Source organism: Osmerus mordax, chromosome 2 (assembly GCF_038355195.1).
Source record: "Osmerus mordax isolate fOsmMor3 chromosome 2, fOsmMor3.pri, whole genome shotgun sequence".
NCBI classification, from domain to species: domain Eukaryota; kingdom Metazoa; phylum Chordata; class Actinopteri; order Osmeriformes; family Osmeridae; genus Osmerus; species Osmerus mordax.
Window position 1 is genome coordinate 9,500,849 of NC_090051.1, and position 25,085 is coordinate 9,525,933.

Here is a 25,085-nt window from a genome sequence, read left to right on the forward strand (position 1 = left end):
CAGCTCTCCGGCTCTGCAGGTACATGCTACTCTTGTATCTTTGTGCATCAGGGCGTGGCCTGTAGCATTACCTATGGGTGATATTGGGCCATTTGTGGTGTGGTAGTTACTCTTGGCCTATACTATCAATGTTTCAGGATTTGGAGAACTTTTTACCATTGCATCCAAAATCAGAAATGCAATACCATGAAGATCCACATGGGCCTTTGCTAAAGACCAAGGAATGAGTGGGGGCTTGGTCAGCCCACAATTGCCTGAAATGTTGTGTATGCGTCTCGCCAAGCTTGCGCGTGTGTCAAGGGAAAGGCTGAGTGTGTGAGAATGTGGAGCGCGCGCTCCACATTGTATAAATGAAAATGCATTTCTGGAAAAACATTTGAATTTGAATTGTGGTCACGATTTTGCAGCCACGTTCTTAAAATGAAATGAAAATGCATTTCTGGAAATGCATTTTAATTTTCAAATTTTACATTTCAAATTGAATTTTGGTATCTATTTGCTGGGGCATATTTTGAAAATTAAATCTCAAATGTCTATTTCTTTTTCATTTTAATTAAGTGAAAGATTGAGCACTCTTGAAGAAGAAAATTTAAATGCAAATAGGATGATTGATTACTAATTTCATTTATGAGTCAAATAATGCAGCCACATTCTTAAAATGAAAAAAACATTTCTACAAGTCTAACTAATACTAAGGGTTTAAAAATTTAAAAGGTTTAGAATGAAATAAAATGGCTCTAACATAACGCTTTAACATTTATGAAATTAATATAAGATACCCTTTTCATCACTCTTTTTTCTCCTTTTTCAACCGTGAGAAAATATTGCAATGCATAACAATGACAGATATACTTTTAACACTGTCTCACCATTTTGGTTTCAAAGCAACACTTTTTTTCACCTTCATACTGCTGACATACTTTTGTCTGCTATGATATTGATAACTGTTATGCAATATACTCATCACTATATTTGCTCATTTTTCTAACTTCAAACTTTTTTCTGTTTCTCAATCTTTCATTCTTTAATACTTTTAACTAGTGGTGGGCCGTTATCGGCGTTAACGCGCTGCGTTAACGTGAGAATCTTATCGGGCGATAAAAAAAATATCGCCGTTAATCTATTCTCAAAGTTGGGTTCGGAGCTGGGTCTATACTACGCAAGCTATAATGACTTTCACCTTGATATTTTAGCGCGGATGTATACCTAGCCGAATTTCACTGTAGAGGGCGAGAACGAGTCTTTGAACCTGTGTGTATGCCTTGTGTATGAAATTATCACATCAAACGTAACGTGCTAACATGGATGCAGCTATGAAGCCGCCTGGTTTGCTTCAGGGAAAATGTATTTTTAAGAAGCTTCCCAATGGAAACCTCGACAAGACTAAGGTTGTTTGCACCTTGTGCTATGCGGAATTAGTTTACTGTAGGAGTTCTTCCAGTCTCAAATACCACCTAAACGCAAAGCATCCCTTAGCTAATGCGGAAGATGCCGGGCCAAGCACTGATGTAGCGCAGGGGAAGAGTCATCGTCAAACTACTGTTTGAGTGCAACCGAGGCAAGCCCGCCAGCACAGCTCTATCAGCCAAGCTAACTAATCTAATAAACAGTTAATAAACACAAGTACATCTTATTGAACATAATTTATTTTCATCACCAATTATCATAGTAGAACAGCTTTCTCAAGCAGTTTGTGATGCATTTTGGAAACAGGAGATGAGCCCCTGGTCTAATGCGCCACCTGGTTTGAGAAACCCGTTCTCAAAGACTTACTTTTATTCATTATTTGGGTAGTACACATATTCTGAATGCCTTCGGTGGAATTCAAATGAACCATTTTGATCTAAATTAACGCCAAGATTACAGTGAGCTTAATCTAGATGAAAAAAATTAATCTATGCCCACCACTACTTTTAACGATTAAAAATGTATGAAAGTCAATAAGATACTCTTTTCATCACTGTTTTTTCTCCATTTTCAATCAGTATTGTTGTTATTGTCATATACCGTACTTGTGGTGCTTCTATTTAGCTCATTTGTTTGTAACGTTTCTCATTGCTTTCAGTAGGCTACTGCATTTAAATAAAAATTAATTACTTAAAAAAACAACAACCCTGCTTTAGTCTGACATCACTGTCACATGCTTCCAATCACATGGCATGCAGTTATGGCGGCCACATCGGTTTTCCAAAGAGTAAGAACAGGTTCCAAAATTGGAGCTCAATATGACCAAGAAGGCCACCTTATTCCGGTAACATTGTTGACACGCTGTGAAATGTTGTTTCTTGCTGTTTCTGCTTTGGTAATAACACAGTATTTCCGAGGTAAACTGACTGGGCGTCTAAAATGTGCTGGTAGCTAGCTAGTTAGCAACAGGAAGCAGCATTATTGGCCGGTTAACGAGTAGGCAGGTAGTGCTACGTAGTACGAGTAGCTGGCTACCGTTGTTAACTAAAGTTGCAAAGCCAAAGGATGATTTTGCCTAAAATTTTGCCTGGGTCCTGCTATTAAATAGTTAGCTAACCGTAACCTCTTAACAAAACGGTTGCTTGCAGGTTGAGACAAGGGAGGACGAGGAACAGATTTTGAAGCTTAGAGAAATCCTGGAGCTTCTGCTGGCTGCTGGATACTTTCGAGCCCGAATCAAAGGATTGTCCCCTTTCGATAAGGTACTTTGAGGCATCTTGCCTTAAAATTCACAACTTTTGGCTCACGCTAGAAACTGGAGAATTTAATAGGGAAAAATCAATATTTGTCTTTAGGTGGTTGGGGGGATGACCTGGTGTATTACAACATGTAATTTCGACATTGATGTGGACCTGCTGTTCCAAGAGAATTCAACCATTGGCCAGAAAATGTAAGTTGAAGCAGACTACTGTAAAATCATCTGTTATATCTATCTAATTTCTCCAAAATGTAACAAGCCCTCATGACAGAATATCCCTAAATTGAATGTGCTCCTTGTACAGGTTGGTTGAGCATTCCATGCAATTCAGGGTTAGCTGGGTTACCATTTCTGTGGTATATTATATTGTATTATAACTAACTCGTATGTATGTATGGGAAATTAATATGCACAACCACTTGAACATCATAACTATATTGTTCTATCTCCCAAAATTGTGTTTATGTTTCTACAGAGCACTCACAGAAAAAATTGTGTCTGTTCTGCCCAAAATGAAATGCCCCCATCGTCTTGAGCCCCACCAGATTCAGGGACTGGATTTCATCCACATATTTCCAGTAATCCAGGTGTGTATTGCAAAGAGTAGGCAGCAGTTATTTTACATGCTCCTCACACACACAATGCAGTGAAAAGTAATGTATATGTAGCAGATTTGTGATCCATTGTCTTGTTTTTATCAGTGGCTTGTGAAGATGGCTATAGAGACCAGAGAGGAAATGGGAGACTATGTGCGAGCCTACTCCATCTGTCAGTTTCAGAAGACCCACGAGTTTCCTGAGGTACAGATTGATGTTTTTTTTATTTGTATTTTTCTTACAAAACTTCATCAAAAGTTTTATAGCTTTAGAACATCTGATGAACAGTCTTTTCCCCTTTTTGTAGGATGAAGACTTCCGGCATAGGAAAAACAAGGCTGTCAAGGCAGTACTGGATGTCACTGTAAGTAACTCCATTAAATATAAGATGCATGTTTTTGAGATGGCTCTAGCTACTGGCTGTGGAACTAACCTTCGGCTCTAATCTTATTTTAGATTCTGATTTTTTATTTATTGAGAAACTCAGAAACGTAATTTTCTTCTGGGTATTTCCAGGAAGTGTACAAGCCCCAGAGGAAGTACAAGAGACAAGCGGAGGCAGGAGAATTGTTGGAGGAGGAGTCCAAAGTTCACTCCACTCTGTTGGAGTATGGGAGGTATGCACACTTTTTCTGTCCTCCACGTCTCCACAATTTCCATTGTCTGTTTATATTTTGCATAGATTCTCTAGGTTCCTATTTTGCATTGGAGAGTTCAATTAGTTACCCTCTGTGTTTTGCTCAGCTAATTTAACATAATCACCTTAATATTGCTACTTCATATCTGTCCATAAATTCCATCCCTGTGTTAGACTGTCAGGTTTACTCCTGTAAGGACAGTGTGTGTGTGTGTGTGTGTGTGTGCTGTGTAGTTTTCTGCAAGGAGTGGTATTCAAATGACTGTGTAAGCAAGGTTGGATATATTTAGCAAGCTGCTGAAAAATGCATGGCAAATTTCCTGCAGTTTTGCTGCTCGTGTTTTATGAAAACAGTATCCTTGCCTATGTTCAGATCTAGAATTTGGGTGTTGTTTTCAAGTGTACAATTATATTGACATACATACAAGGAAAAAAAGTACAATGAAAAAGAATGGTATCACTGTTCAACATTACAAAATATTTCATTTGACAAATCCTTATTTTTTTCAGACGCTATGGATTCAGCAAGCAGTCAAAAAAAGACCAGGTGAATACCAAATAAGTAGCATCAGGTTAAATAGATGTTTTGTCATTATGCTTGGTTGTGTTAATTACAAGTGTCAATAACTACAGACTCTGACAGTTAATTACTGGTAGGGCTGAACGATTAATTGCATTTGCGATTATATCGCGATGTGACAAAACAAGATTTTGTAATCGCAAAGGCTGCGATTTTACTTTGGTGCAAGTTACACTTTACCTTGACCTGTACGATGGCCTCAGGCTAGACAGAACCTGACACTACAGACACTTTGCCAATTTTGCCTTTAAAAAAAGATGCTGCGCAGTGTCAAGTATGGTGCAAAACATGCCTGGCTAACGTTGCTAGCTCACGGGGCAACACCACCAACCTAATTCGGCCCTAAAAAAAACACCACAAAGCCATGTACGATGCATAGCTAAAATGCTGAACACCAGTGTGTCAAATAAGCCAAATAACACCCGACAGGATCACTGATCGAAATGTTTCAAAGCCTAACTCCATATTCATGTACAAAATTACTCAAGCAGTAACAGCATTCATCACAAAAGATATGATGCCCCTCGGTGATACACATACAGTAGGATCACTATGGCTGTCAATGCCATTATGTTTCTGTTAGCCTACTGACTGGATCAGAAATGTTCAGACAGTGTTTCTTTTTCTTTTAAGATTTAACCTTTAGATGCTTGAGTTCTAAATATTTCCGACGGCCCCCACAGCGCAAGTTCTTTTTCTCAAAAACGGTAGTGCTAGCTAGCTTTAGTTAAGAAAGTGCAACGCACATGTTATTAGCCTACGTTTAGCTTTGATTCACCAAATGTTTTCCTTAAAACCCTTGTGCTGCCTTCGGGTCACATGACCCAAAGGTTCATAACGAACCATCGTTGTGTTTACCCAATTTTACCCAAATACAAAAACAAATAAAAATAATTTTCTTTTAACCGTCGCAATGTGGGGGGTCTGAGACAGCCGAACGGTTAAAAGAAAATGCTTCACTTTGTTTTTGTATGCGGTAAAGTTGTCGCAATACGATGGTGGGTCACAATGACTGATGGGTCAGAATGACCCGAAGATAACACAAGGGTTAATTTTTCTGAACTTTGTGTGTTATGTTGCTGACTGGAGATCAGTAGTGTCCATAACTGTATAGGTCATACTATACAGTTATTCGCCCATCTCTGTTGAATATTACAGAACATAAAAATCAAAAAATATATAATCGCATAAATAGTCGCAAATGCAATATTGGTAAAAAATAATCGCAAATGCAATCTTGGTAAAAAATAATCGCAAATGCAATCTTGGTAAAAAATAATCGCAAATGCAATATTGGTAAAAAATAATCGCAATTATGATTTTTTCCAAAATCGTTCAGCCCTAATTACTGGGGTAGAAAGTTTATCACTTAAGCCTTTTAATTATTTTGGGGGTTTCACTGAGTCTGTAGTTAATTCGAATAAAGTCCAATCTGTTTGATCTCAGGTATATTGTATTTGGTTTATTGGGTGTGTGCAAGCCTTCGGCGAGAGCACAACCTTTGTTCTCTCACATATATATTATTATTCTTTTTGCCCCCCTAAAACTCAGTCAATATTTGGCCTACATAGACAACCTAGGTGTCAAAAGTTTCGTATTGGTAGCGATTGAGTTGCTTCTATTGGGATTTACGTTCCGTTTCATGGTTTAGGCTCAAGTTACGTTTTTGTGGCGAAAAGTGAAGCTAACGGTGGCTAATTTGCTAGCCACAGTCACTGACGTTCCTAACGTCACTATGTCACTAACGTTACTAACGTCACGAAAACACGTGTGACTACCTGTAGCAGAACATTCGTTTCGCATCTGTTAACTTGGGGGATAGCTAGGCTAACTATAGCTTTACTGCAAGGCAGCTGCAGAAACGCCACAAGCAAAGAGGCCAGGGTGATAATTATTTACTTTGTGATGTGAAACACAATTGTGAAATGTAATGTACAATATTAGCTGATATTATTAAGGAAGTAGGCCCACATCTACTTTCGGAAACGGTAGTCTACCATTTCACTGAAGCATTAGCATGAAATTAGCCTCTGTTGCCCGGGCAACACATTTACATGTAGTCATTTAGCAGATACTACAGTGGTCTATGATGCATCTGTTTTCAATCGTTAAAATAAACATTCCTCACAAATACATTTTCGTTGAAGGATTTATTATGAAATTACATTACAAGTAAACGATTTGTTGGTGAAATTATCATTACCTGTGGTTTCAAACCAGTGTTGCTCACTGCAACAAATCAAGCCTACGCGACACACACTACGAAAACATCTACACAGCTGTTTAGGAAGTCAAACGGCGACAGAACATGTTCGGCACTCCCCTTACTTAAATCAAGTCTTTCAATAGGTGAAACTATCTGATTACTAACCTGAACTTCATTGCCATTGCCTAAACTTTGTCAATCTGTTCATGAAAATAATTAATTTCAGCCTAAACCGTACAACGGAACGTTAAATCCAATTCAACCAACGCAATCGCTACCAAGACGAACACAGCAGTAGTCTAGTACTGTACTGTAGTAGAATTTACTGGGGCAGCTTCTCCAGACAGGGCTATATCGCATTTTGCGTTGTTACTGACAATGATCGCTACCAGTGAGCTTTTATGAATGAGCGATTTTCCACTAAATAAATGTCAAGCTTATTTACGTTTTTGGGTGCATATTTTGAGTTAGCAGATGGTACTGTTTGAATCGCGATTCCATCTTCTACTTCCGGTAACGTCGTAGAATAATCTTCAAAAGGGGTTCTTTATTAATGAATGAATGCAATATGAGTTGGCTAAATGCCTGAAAATATCACGAGAAGGGAAAACTTAAAAGGACGTTTAAGTCATAGAGATTAGGTCCATTTTTACACCGGTCTAGCAAATTTCTTCGTTTTGATTCAGCTATGAGGCTGCCTCTTGCAGGGGAAATGAGAAGACATCATATTTCATTCTACACTTAACTCGTATTTTGAGTTGTAAATGAGCAGCAAAAAAAGATGCTTTTAAATCTATGTAATCTTTACAAATAATAAGTAGGCCCTATGCATTTTTATATAAAATATACAGAAATATCAGTTCTATCATGTCATTAAAAAACAGACCCCTGTGCAACCGACGCAAGCAAGCACACCCTACAATTTCCCCAGAAATTGAACCCTCTCTAGTTATTTGTGTTGCTTCTCATTTTATGGAAATGAAGTAAAAATGATGAATCTTTCTCCCTCTTGCTGCATACAGTCAAAAATGATACAAACACTGTCTATTAGGCTTGCCTTACTGTTGTATTGCTTACTGCTGCTAGAAGCTCTGAAAACATTACCGCATTAATGATTTCACAGCCTTTTTGCTCAAATTTACCTTGGTAGCCAATTTTTCAGAGAGCACTCTCTGCGTTGTTACGCTATTTTACTATTGTACTAATGGATAAAGGAATTAATTGTTTTGGAATTAATAGTTTTGTGAGTGAACTCATATCCCAAGCTTCAATCAGTGGAATATTCTCTAAAAAAGACTAGATAACAGGATTGAACTGGGAGATGAGAAAGTATGTTGGTGATGTGTTTATGAGCCTTCTATTTTCCAGGCAAATGAGCGGAAGGCTTTATTGGTTCAGGGCTCTCAGGCCTTGCCGCCAGGGATGATGGAGGTGTCGGAGGATGAGGATCTGCAGGCGGCAGAGGAGGTGAGTTCTCGAGACGCCTGTATAAATATTGTCATAGCACTTTTGCTGTTGGAGATTATTCATGTTTTGTCAGTTCAATATAAAATATAACTGTTATTAATACTTAAGGTAGAATCTGCAATTCTACCGTAAATTGTTGGAACATTAGTCATGATTTAACTGACTGTCTTCCTCATCCTTCATAGCTGTGCATCAAAACCCTGATGACCAACATGGCTGCCATGGCAGCTGAAGAGGTAAAAAAGCATAGATTGTGTACATTATTTTAGTTTTACCGATGTATTAGTATATTTGAGATGGTTGTTAATGTGATTTTCCACAGGGGAGGCTAACAGCTAGTGCAGTGGGCCAGATAGTGGGTCTGCAGTCTGAGGAGATTAAGCAGATAGCATTGGAGTATGCTGAAAGGGTGAGCATCTAAAGCTATCAATGTTTTCGCAATGTTGTTACTTTGAAGTATGACTTTGGTGTTAACAACGTGTACGTTTTGGACATAATGAATATAGGATCTAGGTTGAAAGGGTATGTATTTTGATAAGGTGTAGTTATTGTAATGTTACTGTTTTCACCTGTTACTAGCAATCTGAGCTATCAGCAGAGGACCATTCAGAGTGGTTTGGACCTCTGCAACAACACCGCCGCATGGTGGCCTCTTTGAACAAACAGATCATGCAGAAGACCAAACAACTGGAGGAAGTAAGAACTCACAGTATTGGTATACAGTTACCCTTAACGTCCCCTTATTTACACTTTTTGAGATATAATTGTACACTGTACTTCTTTGACAGTCAGAATTTCCTTTGTGTGCGGTCTGGTTTTTAGTTGCAGGCCAAGCATTTGGAGGTGAAAACCAGATGTGAAGAGGCCAAGAGCAAGCTAATGGAGGTGAGGTGTTTCAACAGCATGTTCAAGGAGAACTACCGTCCCTACCTTCCTGTAACTGACTTAATATAAGTTGTAGTCAAATGATTGAAGTTTCCATATTTGACCTTGTGTTCATAGGCTTCAGAGCATTCAGAAATACTGGAGAAAGAACTGAGTGCTCTGGAGGAGATGGAGGCTCAGGCTGACACAGGGTGAGTGTTGCGTCCTCTCATATTGTGTTGCTAATGTAAGTCTTAAAACATCATATACTCACATCTGTTAAAGTTGAATGTGTCACAGTAGCATGTTTTGTGTCTGTTCTGGCCCAGGCTATTGGATAAACTGAAAGCTTTGGTTGCCATGAATGAAAATCTGAAACACCAAGAACAGGAGTTCCGCACACATTGTAGAGTGAGTATTTGTCTATACTTATCCAACAATACACATTTCACTTAGTACACAGTAGGCCTGGACCGGTTACCGGTTTCAAGGTATATCACGGTTTGAAAAAGTAACGGTTTTAATACCTTTCTAATTTTTCGTTATACCGTTGCTGTGGTATGAGCTGTTTTTTGTCTCGTCAAAAACGGAAAGTGCAGGAATCCTTCAGGTTTTACGCAGCGGAGAATGTAACCCTCCGGTTGGTGCGATCAAGCAGTCAGTCACTGCTTGATGATGGGCCTACCGATCATCTTATTTTGACTAAAACATAAAAACAATATTGCATGAAGCTCAAAAAAACAGTATTTGTGCTCAAATGAATGCAAAAAGAATGTGCACGCTCGCATTAACCATTGATGTCCCAGCCAAAACTGATATAAAACTTGCGTCCCTGAACTGTCGTATAGTGGGTTAAGCAGGGAGTGTCTATAGCCTAGTAGTGCATTGTGCGCAGCAAGCTTAAAAGAAAAAAAAAGGGATATGAATAGGTGCCTGTGCCCCGGTAGAGTTTTATGTCTAACAACACCCCTGCCTGGAACTTTTCCCTGCTGTATGGGAATTTTTTGGGTACCGAAAACATTCAGACGGCCACGAATGAAGGAAATACAACTTGAAAGACGTGTTTTAGTGTGGTTGCTAGAGGAGGCAATGCGTATGATATCCCATATACGGGAGCACCACCAGAGCTATAGAAAAAGTTGCGAAACTTCCATTGTAATCGAAGAATGCAGAAGTAAGGCGTGTCATGTGCGACCTATAGTTCCAAACGTTGTATATTTCCAACGTTCAACCCCATTCATTTTCAGTGTTTCCGAAGCAAGTTAGCTGGTAAATTGATCAAATTACAGATTTTTTTTATATTTCAACACATTAGTGGACCTCTTATTAATTGTTATTAGTACATTTTACATTTAGTCATTTAGCCGATGCTTTTATCCAAAGCGACTTACAAGAGAGAGCTTTACAAAAAGTGCATAGGTCAATGATCATAAAATCATTGCGGGTAGCCAAAACATGGAGCATACATTGTGAAAAAGCAAATAAGTGCCAATAGGTGACCAGAAGAGCATGTAGTTAAACACATTTAAATTAAACATGATCCTTGAAAGTGCTCGAGTGTACCTGGAGGAAGCAAGCAACAATAATATAATTCACAGCAAGTACAAGCAGTTAAATCAGTTACAACTAACTAACAAGTGCAGCGAGTCCCTCAATAAGTGTCATAGTGTTCCCAGAGGAGAGAAACTAACATCTGGACCAACAAATCTTTCTTAGGGAGTCGGGCTATTAATCAGACGGTTGTTGGTTCGATTCCCGGCCGTGCAAAATGACGTTGTGTCCTTGGGCAAGGCACTTCACCCTACTTGCCTCGGGGGGAATGTCCCTGTACTTACTGTAAGTCGCTCTGGATAAGAGCGTCTGCTAAATGACAAAAAAATAAAATAACGTTCCGTTGTACTCCCGGAACAATTGCGTCTTTAGCCTTTTCTTGAAGGTAGAGAGACAGTATCTCTGACATCAGTATCTCTGATGGATGTGGGGAGATGATTTCACTACCAGACAGAAGAGCTTGGGTTGTGAGCGGGCGCTCTTGAGAGGTGGGACCACCAGACTGTTGTCCAAAGAAGACCGTAGGTGGCGGGTGGGGGTGTAAGGCTGGACGAGAGACTGGATGTAGTCAGGTGCAGTCCTGTTCACCGCTCGGAAGGTCAGTACCAGGTTCTTGAATCTGATGCTGGCCGTGATGGGAGATGAAGAGCGGGGTAACATGGGAGCGTCTGGGTAGGTTGAAGATCAGGGCAGTTTGCGCATGCTGCCAGACCGGCGAGAAGCTAGCAGCTGGGTGGAATGCTCAGACAGGTATCTCCTGATCTTCCGGATGTTGCAGAGGGTGAATCTGCACGACCGGGAGACTGCAGCAATGTGGGCCGTGAGGGTGAGCTCATCTATGGTAACCCCGAGGTTCCTGGCAGAGGATGAAGGGGTCAGCGTCCCAGATCCCAGTAGTTCTTTTTATATAGCCAGCTTTAGTTAAAGTTTATCGTAAGATAATAGCTTGTTAGATTCTAAATGCAGTTAGAGCTAGACTGTAGGTCTAGTATCGTAAGCAACACTTTTACTGTAGCTAGCTAGAGAGCACGTGTATCATAACCAGAGGGTCAGTTGGTTTATAGTCTGTCAAATTAGTTCTAGTTATTAGTGTTCTTTGGCATACAAAGTTAGTCTTCTCTTATTTGCCTAGTACATCTGAATTTCATATTAAGGGGTCCCCAATCGTCTCTCAACGCTCGTCAGGAATTTCAGGTCCACTCGCTACCTCAACTAGATAACATGGCTAGTTTGCATCTAGCAAGGTTGTTCCTTGGTACAAACAAACTTGACCCCCTCACTGGACATATTGTATAATAAAAAAGATTATTGAATGCAATTGGTTGCCTTGTATATTCTCTTCTATTTACCAAACTCCTTTTTTGTCTTAAATTGAGCAGTTGCTGGTGTGATTGCTATCTAGATTAGATTCAACTTGCATCAAGTACTACAAATGTAAGTGTTGTTAATGTGGTAAATTGTAAGTGGGCTGATGAATTAAAAAAAATTGTTTAACAAGTCCCATTTACTTCAACAGTCGAAGGTTAAATGTTAAGTATAATTATGTTAAGTTATATATTACATTAACTTATAACACTAGACAGCAATATTGGGAAGCAGAGCTAGAAATGGCTATGTTAGCTACCATACTGTAGCCTAATGATGACTATTGTCCTCGGGAGTCAGGTGGCTGAGCGGTTAGGGAATCGGGCTGGTAATCTGAAGGTTGCCAATCCGATTCCCGGCCGTGCCAAATGATGGTGTGTCCTTGGGCAAGGCACTTCACCCTACTTGCCTCGGGGGAATGTCCCTGTACTTACTGTAAGTCGATCTGGATAAGAGCGTCTGCTAAATGACTAAATGTAAACTCACACATATCAACCATTTCTCACACTGAGAAGCGCAGATTTCTGCAGAGTTGATAGTTGTCTCGAGTTATACAGAGTTAAAAACCAGACAATATGAAACACAGTATGGTAATCTCATGCCAAACCTTTGATAAAACTTGAGAGCCCTGCTACCACATTTCTGCGAAATGGCATAACATATATTGTGTTCAACAAAAATATTTTAGAGCTGTAATTGCAATACTGTGAAACCGTGGTATTTTTTCTCAAGGTTATCATACCGTCATATATAGAGTTAACCCTCGTGCTGCCTTCGGGTCACATGACCTAAAGGTTCATAACGAATCATCGTTGTGTTTACCCAATTTTACCCAATACAAAAACAAATTAAAATAATTTTATTTTAACCTTTGCAATGTGGGGGGTCTGAGACAGCCTAGCTGTTAAAAGAAAATGCTTCACTTTGTCTTTGTATGCGGTAAATCTGTCGCAATACGACGGTGGGTCACAATGACTGATGGGTCAGAATGACCCGAAGATAACACTAGGGTTAAAAACCAGACAGTATGAAACACAGTATGGTAATCTCATGCCAAACTATTATCATACTGTTATCATACCGTCAAAATCTGATACCGGCCCATGCCTAGTGCAGTGATTCAACACTTTTCCTTATAAAATAGCTACAAGGTCATTTAATCTTTACATTTAAAACTACTGTAAGCTTTACTCTTGTTTGTCTAGGAGGAGATGGTTCGTCTGCAGCAGAACATAGAAAACCTGAAGTTAGAGTCTGGAGACAACACCGAGGAGGAGAAGGTGGCTGACATAAACTTGTCCTTGCATGTCCAGTTTACACACGTGTGCCAATATGTTAAGTCACGCTCTCTAGCTCTCACTTCTGTCATGTTCTCTCTCTCCCTCTCTAAGGAGAGGAGTTTTCAGTTTGACAAGCGGCACAGTGTAGACAAAGAAAAGCTACAGAAGATTCGTTTAATGATGGTAAAGGCTGTTGGTGACAGTTATGATATATGAATTTACTGGTCGTACATATAAAGTAGGCAATAGATAAATACTGGATGTGCTCGTCTACCATAGGCACGAAAGAACCGTGAGATTGCCATCCTGCAGAGGAAGATAGATGAGGTGCCGTGCCGGGCAGAGCTGACTCAGTATCAGAAAAGATTCATTGAGCTGTATGGTCAAGGTGGGTTTTACTAACTTCATCAAACATTTGATCTAAGTTCAATAACATGTTCCAAAATATGTGAACTTTATTCTGTTCTCCCAAATAAGACTCAGCCAGGTTATGTTTCTGGTCATTTTGTTTTCCACTTTGCAGTTTCAGCCACACACAAAGAGACCAAGCAGTTCTTTACCCTGTACAACACACTGGATGATAAGAAGGTTTACCTAGAGAAGGAGGTAAGACGGACAAGATCCATCCTGTTAGGTTTAAGCTTGAGGAAAAGGTTTTGTGACTTTACTATCTTTTTTTCCCATAGGTGAATTTGCTGAACTCCATCTATGACAACTTTCAACAGTGAGTATTAACCAGATCTTCATTCAGATTCTTAAGTTGGATAATAGGAGGTGTTGCTAAGTCAGTATATTTCCTGTATGATCTGTGGTCTGCTGTCTTGCTTAGGGCTATGGCATCTTCGGGGGCTAAAGAGCAGTTCCTTAGACAGATGGAACAGATAGTCGATGGAATCAAACAAAACCGCATTAAGGTATGGAACCATTAATGCTCTTGTCAATACTTTGTAAATATAAAGCTTTCATCTATGTTGGTGAATTCCTATGATGATCTAACAATGTCTTCAGAACCTTTTATACCTAATATTTCTGAAGTGGGTTTAACATATGCCAGACCTATTCATGCTACAGCCTACAACTTTATGTTAAATCATTCAGCACATACAGTATGTAGCCAACTGAGAAGTTGGGCTAAATTAGACATGCATGACTTATTATTAGGGGTGTAACAACAAGGCTGTAGGCATGGAGTCAACATTGGGAGGGACAATTTTTTTTAATGATAATTTCGGACAGCGTGCGTGGTTGCCTGTCGTAGCGTAGCACATTTATATTTTTATATCAATATATTGGGGGGGGGACATTTTGACCTGATTTGAATATTGGGGGGGGATGTGTCCCTCAATATATATTATGATTACGGCCTTTAGTAACAATATATCGCAATACAAAAATGTTACAATATGTATCGTAGAGTTATGGAAATATTTTTTACAATATGATGTCCGTTTGATCCTATTGGTTGAGCTACCAGCACGCGACCTACTCTGCACCTGCGTCATGCGTGCATTCACAGAAATCGCTTGAACTGAGTTAACTAAATTGTATGTACAACAAAGATTTTTTTAGAAAATGTTTAATGTTTTGGAAATATATCTGTTAATTGAATTTCAGTTTAATTTAAAATGTTCAAAATATTGTGATACGTATTGTATCGTACACCCAGTGTCATGATGCGTATTGTATCGTGAGCTGAGTGTATTGTTACACCCCTACTTATTATAGTTAGAAATTAACACATACTTCTAAGCTTAACCAGAATGGGTAATATGGATAAGAGCGTCTGCTAAATGACTAAATGTAATATATGAATACTTATCCAGAATGGGAAAAATACATTTTAGGGAATGCTAATCAATTATACATTTACATGCACGCAATGTTCATGTTAGATTACATTTACATTTAGTCATTTAGCAGACGCTCTTATCCAGAGCGACTTACAGTAAGTACAGGGACCTTCCCCCGAGGCAAGTAGGGTGAAGTGTCTTGCCCAAGGACACAACGTCAGTTGGCATGACCGGGAATCGAACTGGCAACCTTCGGATTACTAGCCCGACTCCCTCACCGCTCAGCCACCTGACTCCCTAGATCTGGCTATTGTCTTTGTGTTGCTTTACCCAGATGGAAAAGAAGAAGCAGGAGAACAAGATGAGGAGAGACCAGCTGAATGATGAATACCTGGAGCTGCTCGACAAACAGAGGCTCTACTTCAAAACTGTGAAGGACTTCAAAGAGGTTCATACAGTAGTGTTTTATTGTGACTATGGTTGTGTCTGCACTTTAGATACTAGGGAATGCGGTATTATAAGATGACGATATTTGTCATTGAGTGGAAAGCTGTCTCGTGGATTCATAGTAGTATCCAAGCTCCCACCCCTCGTTCCTCGGCTTGAGGCAAAGGCCCCGGTGGATCTTGTTGGTATTGCATTTCTGATTAGGTACACGGCTCGTTCCAGTTATTTTATTCTATTGACAAAGTCAAAACTATCCCCCTCCCCCAAAAAAATTATGTTCTCGAACCTGGCTCAAACTAATACCTTTAGATATTAAATAAATAATTTTCGTGGATTTTTGCTGCGTTTGAAACATATCCAAAATGGATAAACTAGCAGCCCATGTGTCAAAAACAGTTGCCTGGAACTTTGCTCACAGGTGGGAACAGAGCACAATTACAAAAGGGAACATTAGCCGATGGCTGATTTACCTGACGCTGACTGAGCACAGGGAGAAAGGTTCTGATTCTACTGTAATGCCTGAGCTTAAACGCTTGCGACTGGTTGTCGTAAAGTATGACAAGGAGTCAGGTGGCTGAGCGGTTAGGGAAGCGCGCTAGTAATCTGAAGGTTGCCAGTTCGATTCCCCGGCAGTGCCAAATGACGTTGTGTCCTTGGGCAAGGCACTTCACCCTACTTGCCTTGGGGAGAATGTCCCTGTACTTAATGTAAGTCGCTCTGGATAAGAGCGTCTGCTAAATGACTAAATGTAATGTAAATGTAATGTAATGACGTGTACAGCTGGTTGTGAGTGTGTGTGTGAGCCTCAGAGCCAGGAGAATGGGGAGTCAATACTGTGCAAGACCGGACGTGCCGGAAGTTCAAAGTGCCACTGAGCACTTTCCATAGAAATGAAGCGGGACAAGGCGGAGGGAGCAGACGCTTTGTGAACAGCTCATATTAGCAAAGCCCTGAAAATCAACAGTTTGGTCTTAGAGCAAGGTTTTGGTGAGTTATATCAATCCGTGGGGGGTTTGTCAAAATGACTTAGAGATGTATGAATAACCCTGGGCACTTCCTGAAAACATGCCGCAGACTATAATATGGCTAGCGCAAGAGCTGTGTAAAGTGAAGGCTCTCCAGGCACACGACTACTGTAGTCCCGAAAGCATGGAAACTAATGCAAGAGGAACAAAAAATATCTCAACATATCCCTCCAAACCACCAGCACAGCAGAAAAAGTCTAAACCAGACAAGGCGCGACTACTGCAGCTCATTCTGGAAACACTTCTAACGCTGCAATCATGGCTGCTATTGGTACTCTTCAAAACATGACTCAAGACTTCAAAGCGGAGCTACATCACAAAAGCGGTCAAACTCTAAACTTTAACTCTGCCGAAATCAAAGAATGTAAAGAAGAATACAAGATGCTGCATGAAGATGTGAAACCACGTAGAGAGAACACAGAGCTAGGGAATAAATCAGCAGAGGTGGAAAAAGGAGCATTACAAAAGGAGATGGAACATAAGATTAACACTAGAAGCGCTGAGCCATTTTTCTACTCCCTACTTATAGTGCCGTTGAGTCTACAGACAGGGGCATTGTTACTGACATACAGTGCCCTCCAAAAGTATTGGAACAGTGAGGCCAATTCCTTTATTTTTGCTGTAGACTGAAAACATTTGGGCTTGACATCAAATGATGAACGTGAGACCAGAGATCAACATTTCAGCTTTTATTTCCAGGTATTTACTTCTGGATCTGATGCACAACTAAGAAAATAGCACCTTTTGTTTGAATCCACCCATTTGTCATGTGAGCAAAAGTATTGGACCATGTGCAAATTGGGATTTTCTGTGCTCACAAAAATGAAGACAAAGCACAGAAACAGACTGAATGCTGCGCCTGATATGCGTGTTGCGCTCTCCTCCTGCACCACGGACTGAAACGCACTACAAAAACGCAGATAGGCCCACCTATCCCATTAGCAATGTTGAAATGGTACAACATGTTATGTATAATTTGTAATCTTTTTGTAATTATTACATATTTTGTTCCAATATTTCTGGTTCAATTGAATGTTGAAAATAAGAAGAAATGGGCTATATGTAATTTTTTTTTATAGCCTACATTTAATGTCCAATTAGGCACTTATTGGATACCTTCTTTAAATATTGCTGGTTCAATTGTTCAGCGAGAAGTAATCACTCAGTCTGAGAGTTTATTAACAATGGCAGTAGGCCTACAAGTTCTGAAATAACAATAAAATATCCTCATTATTGTTCAATAATGGTCAAATCCACCTTAATTTTGTGATTTACGAATAATGTCTATTGGCTTGGGTCGTGAAGGCTTGTGACTTTTAAAATATGGGTCCCCAGAAAAAAAGTTTGGGAAACACTGCCTTACATAGTCGGCTGACAAGATCATGTTGTCCCCAGTCAAAAGTATAAACAAACACATGGACATCATAAACATTCAATTGTCTAATTAGATCCAGTTATACTGGAAAAACATGTAATGTTTTTCATTTATTGTCAGGACATGGTCCAAGTATTGCAAAAATTAGAGCGATGTATAATTATTTGGAAATTCTAGGCTATAGGCTTACTTGATGTTAGCCTGTTGAGGCTTAGCCTATTAAATTTAAGAACTTTCGGAATGACAAGACACAGTGGATAATATGGCCGAAATAATATCAGACTATATGAGAATGGGTATTTTGGTTTTATGTAGGCTATTGTATTACTGTAACATTTGGGACTCCAGTTTCAAGTGTAGATGGCGGGTTACGTAAGGGCAGTAGCGCATGTAAAACAAAAAATAAATAAAGTATTTGATAAATAAAGTAGGCGGCCTATCTACTACAACTAGCCTGACAGATCATTTAGAATAGCCAAAAGAGAACAAGTTTTGTTCCCTTTACATCTACGGACTAAATAGAAAAAAATAGGCTAATCTGGGGTTTTCATTGTGCACAAGATTTCTTTTTTTTTGTTGAGCTGGTAACCGGTGGATGCATCTTCCAGGCTGTTTGAAAGATGCGATCCCATCCGCCCCTAATGATTGATCGTGTAGTGAATCAATGCATTTGGTCTCAACTGTTCCTTTCAACGGTGTAGCTTACTCAAATTCCAAGCATTCCATTCTGATAGGCCTACTTACAGCTCAATAATAAATTCATTTAGCTTACTGTATGCAGGGAATAGCAAAACAGATATGTGCTTTTAGTAGCTGAGGTTGGGGCGAATTAGAGCAAATAAAATAGTCTGCATCTAAGGGTGTGTTCACTCTAGGCAGCTAGGTTTGGTTTGATGAAAACAAACTTTGATGCGATTGCTCTGTTAGCAAACCAGGAGTATAGGCTATATTTAAATTTTTAGTCCGGACCAAGAGATCCAAGAGAACCGAACTACAAGTGTGAACACGACAGTCATAAACTCCACCAGTGATGAGCAGTAGCCTAATTAGAAATTAGCATAGAGTTTTTGCACCAGTCGTGTTGATAAAAACACACAAGCCACAGTCCAATTTATTGTTCAGGGAGCAAACATTTGAGAGCAGGATAAACGGGAGAGCAAGCAGAGATCGTAGCTTCTATCTTAGAAGTTCCAAACATAGACTTCTCTCATTTTTGCAATACTTGGACCGTGCCCTGTCAATAAATAAAGAACAATAACTGTTTTGCCAGGATAATTGGATTTATCAGACCCTAGAATGTTGAAGGCTATTTCAACAGTGCTATTTCAACAGTTTATATAGACCTATTGATCGCAGACTATAGTTTGTGTCCACTAATTCGCCTTACATATGTAGATAATCATTATCATAAATTTTCATTCGTGATTTTATTGGCTAATGATTCGTTTGAATATAATGCTTTCATTTGTTATGTTTATCTGCTTTACAAAACATAGCTTATTTGCAATCGGAAATTATTGTTGCCGCTCTAAAATAATCCCAGATAACAAAATTACTCTGGCCCAGATCCGGCTCACATTCAACACTTTCATCCGGCCCACCTACCGCATGGAATGATGGCACTTGGGCGGTCCGCTCCTGTTTGCCAGATCTGGGCCACAAGGAACCCATAGCAATGCCGCATGTCAACCTAGACCTAACCAAATAAACCAGAACTGGCCCTAATCTGGGCCACAGGTCGGTTTTATTTTGGCCCATATCCGGCACACATGCTATAATGTAAATGGCCCACATACCGCATGGAATGATGGCACTTGGGCGGTCCGCTCCTGTTTGCCAGATCTGGGCCACAAGGAACCCATAGCAATGCCGCATGTCAAACTAGACCTAACCAAATAAACCAGAACTGGCCCTAATCTGGGCCACAGGTCGGTTTTATTTTGGCCCATATCCGGCACACATGCTATAATGTAAGTGGCCCACATACCGCATGGAATGATGGCACTTGGGCGGTCCGCTCCTTCCATTTTAACGTTGAACTGGCCCACGTTCCTCATGTACGGTAATATGATTGCACACTTTGTCCACCCAGAAAATAACAGTGCTAATTACAACCTACAGTACCAGCCAGGTAGGGCTTAACTAAACCAGACCTTAAAAAATCGAAATTAAACAGCCACACAGTTTGTAAGTAAATTATATTTGCAATGTTTTATTTTTTGCTTCTGAAAACAGAACTGATCTTGAAAGGATCTTGACTGGGCCCCTCAAGCGTCCTGGCAATCTTGCAGGCCTTTAAGGAATGCACAAAAGAATAAACTCAGTAACAGAACAAGATTATCAATATGATTCCTCAATATGTTTCCTCTTTTTGTTATAGGTCAGAATATATATATATATATATTTTTTTAAGGGAATATGTTAAACAAGGGCAGATACATACAATGACTTTCATAGTATTATTAAAATGTGTCTTTAATAGAATATCCTAGATACTGTAACTGACTTACAGGTTTCTTGGACAATCCGTCTCCGTCCCTCTCTTTCTCTTCTCCCCCCGTCTCTGTCACCCGCAAGGTGAAGCCACCTTTTAATGAAGGCTTCCACCTCCTGGTCTGTCGCATTTCTAGTTAGGCGGTTGTTTCTGACTGTCCCTAAAAATTGAAAACATTGTTAAGTCTCAGATGGATTACACCAAGAGATGATGGCTGAAGATACCATGCAACAGCTGACAGGGGATGTATCATTTACATTGTGCTTCAGTCTCTCACTGGATGGGAGCCGGTGTGTGGTGATGCACAGCTGTGTGTGGGTTTGTGAGTTGTACAAGTGCTTGACCGTTTAGAGTTGAGTTTACTTATAAAGACAATGTACTCGTTAGACAGATGAGAGTGTAATGTAACACACTTACCAGTTATTATATCTTTTAGCTGCAGTTTGTGGAAAGCAGTTTTTCCATTGACGCCACGCCAGTTGAGCTGTTTGGCCAGGGCGTTGGTAAAACAGTGCTTCATTACCCGCCAAACACAATCTTTCACGTCCACTCCTCCAATAACACTCAATGAAGTAATCTGAAAAAGACAATTTAAAAGCCATGTAAACATAGTAACCCAATTCTTAAATATTTACATTTCACTTTTCACAGGTTGGTATTTGGAACATTAGTCATGTAACCTTGTTTAAATTTCTGGATACTGGCTGAATGTTTCAACAATGAACGGTTAGCCACCTGAAACTAGGTAGATCCCCAATCCCAGCTACAAAAATTTTTGAATACCCTAAAGCCTAAATCTACAGCACTTACCATTTTGTTTTTAAGGTCTGCCTCTTGCCTGAGACGGTCCTCCACAGCAAGAAGGGAGTTTACATTGTTCACTGGCAGTACATCTTTTTCCAGGGGATCCTGCCCACTAGAAGGTTTTCCCTGAATGTTCTGCATTGTCAACTGGACAGCTTTCAGTTGATCCATTATAATTTCTTGGTTGGCAAGAATTTTATGCAGAATAGCTAAAAAAAAATATAAGGACACAACATAAAGGCATTACAAGATTACTCTTTTCAGCTGTTGAAATAAAGTAACTAATAAATAATGCTTTTGAGGGAAGTCCCAGATAAATAAAACAATTGATTTATACCGATTTAGACCAAATGCAATGATTAGACAGGCTACTTGTCTGTGCACCTACCTCCCAACAGTGGTCAGTTCATGTGTTTTGAAAGGAGGGGGTGGGATATTTTGATTTGAATCCTTTCAAACTCAAGCTAAAATTGCTAGGTTCTATCCTGCCTTTAATAAGGAGTTGGACTCCCCTTTGCAAATTTAAAGGTTTCCACTCATCTGGAAAGGCTTTCTACATTATTTTCTACAATTAAGAAGTAAGTAAGTAAGTAAGACTTTATTTATATAGCACATTTCATACAAGAATTGTAGCTCAAGGTGCTTTACATAAAATCAATAAAAACAATAATACAAGTGATAAATAATTCAAACAATAATAAAAATCCCAATAAGATCTCTGTTCAAGAGAGAAAACAACTTTAAAAAGTAGGAAAACCCTTTTGAGATAAAATTACTTAAATGCTTCGGTAAAAAGGTAGGTTTTAAGCTGTCTTTTAAAAATGTCTAGAGGGTTAGCTTCCCTAATATTTATGGGTAATTTGTTCCATAAACCCTATTTCCTGAAACCTGACTGCGAGACTTCCAGGATGTTATTTTCTTCAAGAAAATAATTTAATTGGACTAAAACTATCTTTTCCAGTACTTTACTAATAAATGGGAGGTTTGAGAAGTACTTACAAGCAAGGCCAGCTGAAGTTGTTGCTGACTGTCGTACAGAGCTGGTCCGTCGGGGCACAGGGCTGGTCCGTCGGGATACAGGGCTGGTCCGTCGGGATACAGGGCTGGTCCGTCGGGATACAGGGCTGGTCCGTCGGGATACAGGGCTGGTCCGTCGGGATACAGTGCTGGTCCGTCGTGTTTCAAGTTTTTTTTTTAATGCCCCAATTATGTCTGGCCTTTTTATTTTTGGGGCTGGAGGCAAATTTATTTTTTTGGCAGGGACAGGGACTTCATCATCACTGTCACTCTCAAATCGGTTGTTTGGTCTTGTGGGGTGAAGGGAACACAGAAAATGATAGCAGAATTAATTTAAACAGAACACAATGTTGTACAATGTTGTGCCACACCTGCAGAAAGCGATGCATTGCAGAAGAAGTTTCCAGTTCCCTGTGCATCCTTTTAATATTTTGTACATTATTTGTACAATACTATGAAAGAAACATTCAACATCTATAATAGGTAAAATAGCACTTAAATACTTACAGCCTTTTTCGCTTTTTCTTTTGGATGTCTTCGTTTTCTTCCTCTGCTGTTTGAACATCCGTGTTTGTTTCAGCTTGAGGAAGTTTCATTCTGGCAGTGTTGTAGTTTGCTGTGAAAAACAAGACAATTAACATTAAATAGATTTTACAAATCAGTGAATCCTAAAGGTTAATATGTAATGTAGCCTACATACCAGCTGTATATACAATTCGGACACTGAAAGCATCCCACATGTGTCCTGGCTGCTCCTCACGCCGTATGGCCTTTGCCAATTCATCAGGCTTGTAATAAGATGGCCATTGACAAACTTGGTTTGCAACCCACAGTGCGGGTACCACCTCTACCTCTTGGGTTTCGAGAAACTCCACGATGTGAAACATGGCTTAGAACAGAAAGAGACTCAATATTACTAGTTTTAAGAGTATAAACACATTCATCTTTACTTTAACAGAAAGCTGTTCCACAGAAGAATGTTTTCATGATAGTCGTAAGTGCTTTACAAATTGAATGATTAATGGAAGTGTCATTAGTAGTGTAAATATGGGATACACACCTACAGAGATAAGTGAAGACAGACTGGACACTGTCGCCGCTGACTAAACTTGATGCCGATCTGCACGTCAAGGCTAAAAAAATCACACAATATAATCAAAATGCCCCCAGGTCCCACAAGGTATGCAGTGTCGTGTCAAAGACAAAATCTGAATTAGAACTTTTTTTAAACAACCTATTGAAAATATTATTATACACATAACCAACTTAGAAGGTAGACAAGTGTTGAGGAACAGTTGGAAGGAGATCGACACATGCCATTTCCAAAGGCACACACCCAAACATCACAGGAAAGTATGCAGTCAATTGTGACCCATAATGTCACAATAATTGCTTATTTGAACTTTTAAGGAAATACAAACATGTTATTTGGGGAATCATTTGCCTCTCTATCATCATTAGCCCCATGATCTTATCACTTCTGTTCATCGTAACCAAAAAAGAGAAATTATGCCCATTTACACTAATAACAATATACACATTGTAAGTTAAATGTGGTATAAGGTACATCAAATCAAGTATATTTGTTGACATAAAGGGTGTATGCTTTTTGAAGACAATAGGAGGGTTAAGACTGCAGTTTAGGATAGGTTTCCATGAAGAAGTGGAATAACAACAAACCCAACCTCCAAAGGTAACCTGACACACTTCTTCACATTGGCATCTAATTTGAAGCATATCAGATTGGATGACACATCTGACACAAAACAAACTCCCAAATCCGTGGAGTCAATGGGATAGTCCCAAAACGTTGCAATGTGTCTATATTCTTTGCAGACAATGTATTCCTCACCCTCAAAGACAATTATATTCTCAACCAAGAGTACTTTATTGTTCATCTTGATGCATCTGTCTCTCTCTGATGAGTTGATGATAAACTCATCTATTGCCAGTTCTTTAAACTGCAAGACAGTTCCTGTAAAGCCTTGTGGAACAGGTCCATCTGAGTGCAGCCTTTTATATTTTTTGTGGGTACCCTTGTCTTTAATACTTGTTGAATCAAGTTCGGAAATTCTGCGTATAACTTGCTGCAGTGGTGAGCTAGGTTTTCTAACCATTCTTTTGATTTGTTTTAAGTAGTTTTCAAAAGGAAACCCTGATATTAAATCTAAGTGGCCATGCACCTTCACGTCATCATGTCAAACCATGTATGTTGTAAACTAAAAAACCCTGACCATAGAGTTCCCCAAAATGCTTAACAAATGATTTAAGTAGCGTGTTTGCAAAGTCATTTAACAACAAACAATATGCTGGACTAGCCAAAATGTATATACTTACAGACAACAGCATAAAATTTTGATAAACCTCAGTAGTCAGCACATCCCTCAAAACTACTGGACCAGTGTAAAGTAAGAACTGCCGAAGTTCTGTTGCCTTCCATCGTAACCTCTCATTTAGGGCCCTAGGTCTTCTAGCAAATTCTGACGGTATGTAACTTCTGAGAGCAAGCAATTTTCCTGAAATTAAAGATACCTGTCTGGATGAAATGCGGTAAAGCAACTTGCCACTAGTGCCCATCCACAAATCAAGCAGACGACGCACCACACCTAAGCAAACTAAATGCATATAGTCATGAGGAAATCCACTGACCATTGGAACAGAAGTTTCAGAAAACGGGGATTGTCGTATGTGGTGATCTTCATCCTCTGCATTTGAAAAAGATACATCACTCCTTGCTCTAGCATTAGATTCTGGGAATGTCATGCGATTATTCATGTAGGTGCCTGACTGTACACATTTATCACACCCACTGTAACCATTGTGTGACTTAATGCCCTTAATAAAGGCCCTCGCAGGAGCATCACAGATTACAGAGCATACTGTCAAAAAGAAGGTCTTGCCATTAACAACAAAACCACCACT

General features: G+C 39.5%; 1 protein-coding gene across 1 annotated transcript in view; it reads left to right on the top strand.

Annotated features, from left to right (window-relative positions):
- Window positions 1-2,140: 2,140 nt before the first annotated feature.
- Window positions 2,141-25,085, top strand: part of ccdc93 (coiled-coil domain containing 93) — a 29,659-nt gene continuing 6,714 nt past the window's right edge. The window contains exons 1-22 of the mRNA XM_067261063.1: window positions 2,141-2,251; window positions 2,556-2,669; window positions 2,763-2,857; window positions 3,141-3,252; window positions 3,367-3,465; window positions 3,569-3,625; window positions 3,778-3,878; window positions 4,409-4,445; window positions 8,053-8,151; window positions 8,337-8,387; window positions 8,474-8,560; window positions 8,731-8,847; window positions 8,974-9,036; window positions 9,154-9,227; window positions 9,345-9,426; window positions 13,137-13,211; window positions 13,323-13,394; window positions 13,491-13,599; window positions 13,735-13,817; window positions 13,898-13,935; window positions 14,041-14,125; window positions 15,336-15,449. Coding sequence (XP_067117164.1) covers window positions 2,141-2,251; window positions 2,556-2,669; window positions 2,763-2,857; window positions 3,141-3,252; window positions 3,367-3,465; window positions 3,569-3,625; window positions 3,778-3,878; window positions 4,409-4,445; window positions 8,053-8,151; window positions 8,337-8,387; window positions 8,474-8,560; window positions 8,731-8,847; window positions 8,974-9,036; window positions 9,154-9,227; window positions 9,345-9,426; window positions 13,137-13,211; window positions 13,323-13,394; window positions 13,491-13,599; window positions 13,735-13,817; window positions 13,898-13,935; window positions 14,041-14,125; window positions 15,336-15,449 — 1,875 coding nt within the window. The remainder of the gene's footprint in view (window positions 2,252-2,555; window positions 2,670-2,762; window positions 2,858-3,140; window positions 3,253-3,366; window positions 3,466-3,568; window positions 3,626-3,777; window positions 3,879-4,408; window positions 4,446-8,052; window positions 8,152-8,336; window positions 8,388-8,473; window positions 8,561-8,730; window positions 8,848-8,973; window positions 9,037-9,153; window positions 9,228-9,344; window positions 9,427-13,136; window positions 13,212-13,322; window positions 13,395-13,490; window positions 13,600-13,734; window positions 13,818-13,897; window positions 13,936-14,040; window positions 14,126-15,335; window positions 15,450-25,085) is intronic.